General features: G+C 48.3%; 1 protein-coding gene across 2 annotated transcripts in view; it reads right to left on the bottom strand.

Annotated features, from left to right (window-relative positions):
• LOC115376626 (kinesin-like protein KIF1C) overlaps positions 1–10,000 on the bottom strand; it is a 38,742-nt gene that overhangs the window by 126 nt on the left and 28,616 nt on the right. For both annotated transcript variants that reach the window (XM_030076338.1, XM_030076339.1), the window contains exons 25-29: positions 8,781–8,942; positions 7,493–7,786; positions 6,886–6,975; positions 6,565–6,772; positions 1–4,951 (exon numbers count right to left, since the gene is read on the bottom strand). The exon at positions 1–4,951 is cut by the window's left edge and continues 126 nt beyond it. In XM_030076338.1, the coding sequence (XP_029932198.1) occupies positions 4,056–4,951; positions 6,565–6,772; positions 6,886–6,975; positions 7,493–7,786; positions 8,781–8,942 (1,650 nt within the window). In that variant the 3' untranslated portion in view covers positions 1–4,055. The remainder of the gene's footprint in view (positions 4,952–6,564; positions 6,773–6,885; positions 6,976–7,492; positions 7,787–8,780; positions 8,943–10,000) is intronic.

The raw sequence follows: 10,000 nt of genomic DNA, 5'->3' as shown, positions 1-10,000 counted from the left end.
GATGCAGCCATGGACACAGACATCAAAACAAAAAGAAAAGAAAAGAAAATCAAAACAAACAAACACAAATGAAACAGAAAAAAGAGGGCGTGGCCAAGATGCGAGGTCATCGTGTGACCAGCCGAGGGCGCCGGCTCCACGACAACACAGTTATCATTGTCAGTGTTAACTTCATGTTACTGTGGTAACCGCTTGTGTTCAATGTTCCTGTGGTTACTACGGCAACCCATAGTGTCCTGTTGAGTTGTTTCAGGAAAAACAAAACAAAAACAAAAAAACGTTCGGAATCCTCAGCCTGGATTCTGAGGTTCTGATTGGAGCATGAGGTCGGGGGGGGGCGGGGCCGAGGCCGACCACTAGCCCTGGAATCCTGCGGAATCTGGTTGCCATGGCGACGGAGACCCCCACCTCTTCAAACCTCCAAAACAACAACCGACTAAACGGGCGATTAAAAACCCAGGAAAAAACATCAAAGTGAAAAGAGGCTATACATAAACATGAGCGTCTTAATTAACCCAGAAACACCTGTAACCACACACACACACACACACACACACACACACACACACACGCACGCGCGCACACACACACACACACACACATGCACACACACACAAGCAGTTAGCATGAGGGCAAAACAAAGCTCCCTTTAGCAGCATCACATACAGGAGGGGCCAAACGGCAGAATATTACTATGATATACTGTTATAATAATAATCATAATGACGATGATGTGATGACATCACAAAGCAAACATAGAACAGGTAGGCGGGGTTAGAATACTCAAACAGGAAGCAGATGGATACACTCTTTAAAAAAAAAAACAGCCAATCAAAGGCACAAGCTGGAAATGAAAGAAAATATTAAATAAAAATAAAAACGAAATCAGAAAAATTAAAAACCAGAAACATCTTCTTCTTCTTCTTCTTCTCCTTTTTTATTTGTAAAGCCCGGCAGCGGCAGTAAATTCTCAGATTGTCCTGTGATTGGTCGAGTCCAGAGAGAGGGCGGCGCGGGAACGTCCCGCCGGCGCCGCCAAGCGTCTCTACCGGCCAATCAGAACCACTTCCTGTGTCTTTTGTCATCGCGGCGCCTCCCTCCCCGACTGGAGGGAGCGCTCCCATTGGTTAGCTTCACGGAGTGCAAAGAGACTCCACTCGTCATTTCCCACAATGCCCTGCTCCGTCCGGCGCAGGGTCTGGGGCCGTCCACAGCCCTCTGTCTGACAGAGGCCTGGCATTAGCTCCCAACACTTCCTGACTGATTTCCTACTGGTCTCATGTTGCTAAGCAACACCTGCAAACCCAGGAAGTAAACATGTTTGGCTACCAGGAAGTAAAAACTGGCGGTGCGTTCTGTCTGACGTCGGAAATCAGAGATTCCCAGCTGGAAAAACGTGACCCAGCACACTAACAGTTACTGTTAGCGAGCGTTTTTTTTTTTTTTTTTTTTTTTTTAAGTGTATTTTGAGGATCACGAAGGCGACGCGACGCAGTTCTGACTCCCAGCGCTGGTTTCTACCAGTAGGACGCCAGAATTTCCGACTTTCCAAGGTGTCTGGAAGGCAGCGCCGCGGCCTGCGCACATTTAAAACCCGAGTCGCGTTCACCAGCCGGAAAAAAAAAAAAAAAACACGGCGCACTTCAGTGTTGTGTCCACCGGGGGGCGGCGTCGAGCAGCTGCCACATGGAGCAGAGTGAATCCTGTAAACTGATCAGTCCCTTTGATCCCAGATATTGATCGGTCACTGGACTGATCAGCTGGTTTTCCTTCTTAAAGGGTCCAAACTTCCCAAATGTTCCTCCTTCAGCCTTCCTACGTTTGTATTGACGAGCTGATTTACTGCTTCGGTTGTGTGCTTATTGATTGACTGACTGATTGATTGAACGGCATCTTTGGTAGGAAGCGTATGAAACGAGGAAAACGACCAATTTCAATTTGCAGACGGCGCCAACCGAGCCGCCCGTTTGCTGCAGAAAAGCCCAAAAAGCTGAACCTGTGTGACTCTGCTGTGCTGCTCGCCGCCGCCCCCTGCAGGCGGAGGCAGCGTCTGATGCCTCCTCGTGCAGACAGGAGGCGCCGTCGTGTCCGATCCTTACAGGAGGAACGCTGAATCTCACACTCCCTTCCTTCCTTCCTTCCTTCCTTTCTCTTCCTTGATCTCGGTATTTCCGAGGAAACTGTCGTGTCAAATCACGACTTTGAACGCCTCATCCTCTCTCTCCTCATCCTCTCTCGTCCTCACCGCTCTCGCTTGCTCACATGTGCCTACATCTCCCATGATTCCTCACACTTCCTCATCCCTGCGTGTCTTTAAGGCGGGGCTCCTCGTCGTCTCCGCGTCACGTCCTACATTTCCCATGATTACAAGAAAACAAAAAGAAACAAAATCCCAGCATATGTTCTTATCGGTAAACCCCGCCCACCTCCCCCCCGGGTCACATGACGGGGGCGGGGTCACGCGACGGGGGCGGGGTCATAGCCTCTCAGGACAGGAGTCGTCTTCCTGTCGCAACAAAACGCTCAGAAGAAAATACACTTCAAATATACACACAGAGCAGAAAACACAACATTAGATTCATTATTCAAGTCCACATGCTGGTCAGACAGCCGTCTCTCTCTCTGCCACCTGTCTCACTCTCTCTCTCTGTCTGTCTGTCTGTCTTTCTGTCTATTTACATGAGTGTCTGTGTGCCCTGGGGCCTCCCGGACACCAGGGGGCGCCACAGGCAGCGCTCTTTGGCTTGTAGCGGTCGGCCGGCCCGGCCCGCACTGAGCGCGTGCGGCGGCTCGACAGAGACGTGGGAGGAAGCGGGAGGTCTCACTCGTCACCTGCTTCCGGCGGAGGATCCGTGAGGACCTGCGGGGTCACGCACGCGCTCAGAGCGCCGCGCCCGATTGGCCGGCCGGCTCTGCACGGCCAGATCGAGCCGAGCCGTTTCCTGTTTGATTACGGCTTCACGCCTGCAGTGGGCGGAGCTATCGTTAGCGTTAGCATTAGCGTTAGCGTCTTCCCTCCTCCTGCAGCCTCTTTGGTAAAATGCAAACAGGAAACACAAACGAGCTTCGACGCGGCGTTTAGAGCGTTGGAAGCAGCTAACGAGTGAAGAGTCTCGCTTCCCTCTGATCTTCGTCGAAGCTGCACATGCTCAGTGCGGCTCGGACAGGACGTGCGGAGCGGTTAGCGACAGCCCGAAAAACAAGCTAACTCAGGCTAGCGTGTCCGGCGTCATCGCTAACTAGCCCTATGCTCCCTGCTCAGGCTAACGGGCTAGCCCAAGCTAACAGGTTCTTTCTTTTCCGTTAAAACAGGCTAGTTAGCCGGCCGGGCTAACTGCGGCTAACACAGTGAAACTGCAGCCGGCTGTGATTAAGCCCCGCCCCCTCCGGCTCCGTAAACATCCTGTCTGCTTCACTTTCAAGTCAAACCACAAACGGCTGCTTCAAGCTAACAGCGGCTAGCTCCGAAGCTAACGCTGCAGCGAGCCAGCGAGCTAGCAGGCTAGTGGCTGATAGCCTCTGATTTAAGGCACCAAGTTCAACATGATCAAACCAGATTATCAGTGATCAATAAAGTGGGCAAGCCGACAAAATCAAACAAAAACAAAAACAAAAACAAAAACAAAAACAAAAACAGTCCTACAGTAAAACAGAATCCATGTTAGCTAAAACTTTCAACAGCATGGCGACACCGGCTAACCAGCGCTAACATGAGAGAGTTATGAGCAAGCCAACACACACACACACACACACACACACACACACACACACACAGCAGGACTGAGGATACAGCATGTGTGAAGTTATTTGTGTGTGACTGACAAAAAACAAACAAACAAACAAACAAAAAAACAACAACAAGCCCACTCATTATTGGTTGTGCGTTAAGCAAAAGTGCTGAAACACACACACACACACACACACACACACACACACACACACAGCCTAACTACAGCATCTGTAACAACCCAACGTCTTTGACGCCGTTTCCAGCCAATCAGAACCCTCCGTGTGACAGAGGCCCGGGTCAGAGTTCAGGGCTCAGAGGTCAAAGGTCAGACGGGGGTCTCCTTGTTGTTGTTGTTGTTGTTGTTGTTGTTGTTGTTTTTGAGGTCCGGTGCGCTGAACTGGCGTCTCATCCTGGGCGGGGTGGTGAAGCCCCACCCCCCCTGCTGTGGCCCCGCCCCCAGCAGCATGCCGCCCGGGGGCGGGGCCCCGGAGCGCGGCAGGCTGTGGTAGTTGGGGTGGGGCGGTCCCGGCTGGAATGGTGCATTGTGGGGGTTGTAGTAGGGGTGGTGGTGGTACTGGTGGTGGTTGTAGTGGAAGCCTCCGTCTCTCCCTCCTCCCCCTCGTCCTCCTCCTCTCCCTCCCTCCCCCCCTCCCCCTCCTCCTCGCTCCACGCCCGGCCCCGGCGACGCCCCCCTCCTGTATCTCGGTCGCCCCTGGTGACCGCCTCCCTGGTTGCCGTAGTGTTGCCCGTTGCCCTGGTGACCGTTGCCGTGGGTGGAGCTGTCCAGAGAGTTGCGCCGGTAGCGCCGCTGCTGGTGCTGCTGGTTGCCGCCCTGCTGGTGGTAGTTGCCCTGGTTGCCCGGGTTACGCTGTTGCCAGGCGCGGTGCGGGCTGGGCGTGCGCATGCGGGGGGGCGGGGCCTGGAACGGGAGGGGCAGCAGGGGCGGAGACTGGCCCTGAGCGGGAGGGGCAGGAGGGGGGGACGGAGAGCTTTTACTCTCCGCTCCTCCTCCTCCTCCTCCTTCCCCTTCCTCCTTTGGCTCCGCCCCCTCGGCCCCGCCCCCCTCGCCCAGGCCCAGGCCCAGCAGGGCGGCGCTGGCGGGGCCCCAGGACAGCCGGTGGGCGGGGTTACTCTTGAAGGGGAACTTGAGCTTGCAGTCCTGCGGAGGGATGAAGCGGCCGGTGCCGGGCAGGTGGACGGGAACCATCGGCGAGTTCTGACCTGCGGGGACGAGAACACGAGACGCACACGTCAGACAACGCCAGGTATCCCAGAATGCATTTCACACTGACTGGCGCGACATCGGGACTCTAAACCGGCTGCTGTGTTAGCGTGTCAACCGACACGTGATCCGTTTATCTAAACAACGCCGCTCTGATGTGTTCGAGCACACTTCCTGTGGTTTAACCCTGTTTAACCCAGAGCGGTGCTTTTATTTTGAAGGCAGGATGTGTGTAGTGTTGGTGCGGCTGCCAGGATGTTGATGTGACGTGAGCGACTTCAGGTCATAGCATCACAGCATCACAGCTCTGACGCAGAGAAACCACACATCTAAAAGCCGCCGCTCGCCATGGCAACCAGTTGACATTGTCGCGGCAACGGGCCGACATCGCCGCGCAATTAATCCTACATCATGTTTACATCCTATTTTTCTGTTTAAATAATATTTACATCCTATTTTTCTATCTGAAATGTGTATAAATTATATTTAAATGATATTTACATGATATTTACATCCTATTTTTCTGTTTAAAATGCATATAAATGAAATTTAAATGATATTTAAATTGTATTCACATCATATTTTTCTGTTTAAATGATATTTAGATCATATTTCTCTATTTAAAAAGCGTATAAATAATATTTAAATGATATTTAAATGACATCTAAATGGTATTTAAATGATATGTAAATGATATCTAAATGATATTTAAATGATATTTACATGTATCAAAATGGTATTTAAATGATATCTAAATGATATTGAAATGATATCTAAATGATATGTAAATACTATTTAAATGATATCTAAATGATATCTAAATGATATTTAAATGATATCTAAATGATATCTAAATGGTATTTAAATGATATTTAAATGACATCTAAATGGTATTTAAATGATATGTAAATGATATCTAAATGATATTTAAATATTTACATGTATCAAAATGGTATTTAAATGATATCTAAATGATATTGAAATGATATCTAAATGATATGTAAATACTATTTAAATGATATCTAAATGATATCTAAATGATATTTAAATGATATCTAAATGATATCTAAATGGTATTTAAATGATATTTAAATGACATCTAAATGGTATTTAAATGATATGTAAATGATATCTAAATGATATTTAAATGATATTTACATGTATCAAAATGGTATTTAAATGATATCTAAATGATATTGAAATGATATCTAAATGATATGTAAATACTATTTAAATGATATCTAAATGATATCTAAATGATATCTAAATGATATTTAAATGATATCTAAATGATATCTAAATGGTATTTAAATGATATTTAAATGCTATGTGAATGATATGAAAATGATATTTAAATGCTATGTAAATGATATCTATATGTTATTTAAATGATATGTAAATGATATGTAAATGGTACATATATGTTATTTAAATAGTATGTAAATAGTATCTATATGTTATCTAAATGATATTTAAATGCTATGTGAATGATATGAAAACGATATTTAAATGCTATGTAAATGATATCTATATGTTATTTAAATGATATGTAAATGATATGTAAATGATATGTAAGTGGTATCTATATGTTATCTGATGCGTCCCTGCTCACCTTGGGTTTGTCCTCTCAGCTTCTTGGTGATGTTCTGCTGCTGCAGGTTGAGGATTCGCTGCTGTTCCTGCTTCAGCCAGCGGAGGCGCCCTCTCCTGAAGGCCGGGTCCTCCTCCATCAGGCGGGTCACCCGCTCCTCCAGGTGGTCCGAGCCCTCGCCGGCCCCGCCCCCTTCCTGCGGGAGGCCCTCACCGTTCATGTCGTCGTCCTGGAAACAGACAAACAGGCGGACCGGGTGAGACAGGATGTGTGTGTGTGTGTGTGTGTGTGTGTGTGTGTGTGTGTGTGTGCGTGCGCGTGTGTGTGTGTGTGTGTGTGTACCTGCACAGGGATGATGCTCTCCATCTTGACCATCCTGTCTCTCAGGGCTTTGATCTCCTCGTCCTTCATGTTGTTCTGCAGCTTCACTTCCTGCAAAGAAAACGTCCAGCTTTCAGGCTTTTTGCTTTTTTTAATTCATTTATTTATTTATTTATTTTCAATTAAAAGCGAAAAACGTTCGACGCCGTAGCGGGTCGCCAGCGAGAGAAAAGTACACCAGTTATTTTACGAGCAAATCTGTGACTTTATCGTTTCAGTATTTTTCAGTTTTTTCACATGAATTTCTGAGGTTTTTCCCAGAAATGTTTAATTTCAATATCAGAATCTGTGAGTGACGTTAAACGAGTAGCTCCGCCCACAGGTGGAACAGCCAATGGAAATGACTGTGGGGCGGAGCTACAGGTGTTACTCCTCCAGTGAAGTTCTAATAATCAATAATAATCAATACAAATAATAATAATAAAATAATAAAACAACAGGTTTCCTCAATATAAATACAAAAAAACGTTAATAGGATGGAATATAATCAGTGTCTGTTGTTGGCGTGGTCTGATGACATCACCACACGTGGCAGTGTGTGTGTGTGTGTGTGTGTGCGTGCTCACACCTGCAGGATGTCAGTCAGCTTGTCGATGTGAGCCTTCAGGTCGTACACGCCCCTCTTCTCTCCTCCCTCGCCCCCTTCCCCCGCCCCGCCCCCTCCGCCCCCCCCTCCCTCCTCGCCGGGGGGGCTCCTCTCCTCGCCGATGCCCACGGTGTCGCACACGTCCTGGGCCACGGCCCTCCAGCTCTCGCGCTCGCCCGGGTCCTTCTTGGCGTACATGCGGCACAGCTCCTTCATCTTGACGATGGACAGCGCCTCGATCTCCTGCCGCGAGTGCCGGAAGTCGCCCAGCGCCACCTGAGGGGGGCGCCACAGTCAAGAGTCACGCCAAGAGAGCCTTGTTGTCATTTCCACACACATAGAAACGAAACAGAGTACTCAGGGCTCAGTAGCAGCTGGATAGGTAAAAGGATTATGAGGTTAAAGAGACTGCAATGTACACAAAAAATAAATAAAAGAAAAAATAAAGTGACACTGTTCTAAGAAATCGTGCAAAAGTAGAGCAGCAGCAGCAGAGGTAGATTACAAATGAATTGCACATTGTACTGCACGTGTGTTTGTATTGCACATTGTATTGCACATTTTCTAGTGGATTTCTAGAGACGGAGCGCCGCTTTAACCCTGACCATTATGCTCCTAATATTACTGTTAATACTGCTATTAATACTCCTACTAATACTGTTACTACTACTGAAAGGATTCATTATAATGACTCTTTGTCAGTTGATCACAATGTGACCACCAGATGGCGCTGTTCACCCTCCACAAGTCACTTCATAACTGCTTCATAACATGGTGGCAGTAGTTAATTATAGTTGGTAACGATTGGAATAAATAAATAATAAATGATTAAATAAAAATATCAAAAGGCTCCTAAGTTGATATCTAAATGGTATTTTTCCTGTTGAAAACATTTAAATCAGATTTTTCTGTTGAAACATAAAAACGTCTGAGGTAGCTCAACATTTTATATTTTATATTTGGACAAAAGTCCTGCTTTTAAAAGTTAGAAGTTACTGACAGTGACTGACCAGATACAGATTATAATCTGATGAGGGTCCCTGTTGTTGCCAATACGTTTTTAAAAAGCAGTTTTATATTTAAAACATTAGGATCATTTCTATTATTATTGGCAGAGACTCAGAAGGTCTGAGAAGGTTCTGGGCTCCTGGTCTGCTCCTCGGACTCTTTATTTTTATTATTTTTTAAAAAAAGTCAATGAATGTGTGTGTGTGTGTGAGTGTGTGTGAGTGTGTGTGTGTGAGTGTGTGTGTGTGTGTGTGTGTGTGACCTCGTAGCAGATCTCCTTGACCGCCTGCATGCGCAGGTCGTCCATGGTCACTCGTTTTGGGTCTTTGCTGATTCTCCTCCTCTGAGGAATCTGATAAACTCTGAGAGGCTCGCGCCGCTTCCCACTGCTGGGCAGCCCGCAGCGCTTCACTATGGACTGCACCTGAGAGACAGACAGGTAAGAGAGACAGACAGGTCAGAGCCCGCAGCGCTTCACTATGGACTGCACCTGAGAGAGAGACAGGTCAGAGAGACAGACAGGTCAGAGCCCGCAGCGCTTCACTATGGACTGCACCTGAGAGACAGACAGGTCAGAGAGACAGACAGGTCATAGCCCGCAGCGCTTCACTATGGACTGCACCTGAGAGACAGACAGGTCAGAGAGACAGACAGGTCAGGGCCCGCAGCGCTTCACTATGGACTGCACCTGAGAGACAGACAGGTCAGAGAGACAGACAGGTCAGGGCCCGCAGCGCTTCACTATGGACTGCACCTGAGAGACAGACAGGTCAGAGAGACAGACAGGTCAGGGCCCGCAGCGATTCACTATGGACTGCACCTGAGAGACAGACAGGTAAGAGAGACAGACAGGTCAGAGCCCGCAGCGCTTCACTATGGACTGCACCTGAGAGACAGACAGGTCAGACAGACAGACAGGTCAGAACCCGCAGCGCTTCACTATGGACTGCACCTGAGAGACAGACAGGTCAAAGAGACAGAGAGGTCAGAGCCCGCAGCGCTTCACTATGGACTGCACCTGAGAGACAGACAGGTCAGAGAGACAGACAGGTCAGAGCCCGCAGCGCTTCACTATAGACTGCACCTGAGAGACAGACAGGTCAGAGAGACAGACAGGTCAGAGCCCGCAGCGCTTCACTATGGACTGCACCTGAGAGACAGACAGGTCAAAGAGACAGACAGGTCAGAGCCCGCAGCGCTTCACTATGGACTGCACCTGAGAGACAGACAGGTCAGAGAGACAGACAGGTCAGAGCCCGCAGCACTTCACTATGGACTGCACCTGAGAGACAGACAGGTCAAAGAGACAGACAGGTCAGAGCCCGCAGCGCTTCACTATGGACTGCACCTGAGAGACAAACAGGTCAGAGAGACAGACAGGTCAGAGCCCGCAGCGCTTCACTATAGACTGCACCTGAGAGACAGACAGGTCAGAGAGACAGACAGGTCAGAGGGACAGACAGGTCAGAGCCCGCAGCGCTT

This window comes from Myripristis murdjan, chromosome 18, assembly GCF_902150065.1.
Source record: "Myripristis murdjan chromosome 18, fMyrMur1.1, whole genome shotgun sequence".
NCBI lineage: Eukaryota > Metazoa > Chordata > Actinopteri > Holocentriformes > Holocentridae > Myripristis > Myripristis murdjan.
Note: the sequence above shows the minus strand (reverse complement) of the source record. Positions and strands in the feature narration are given on the sequence as shown.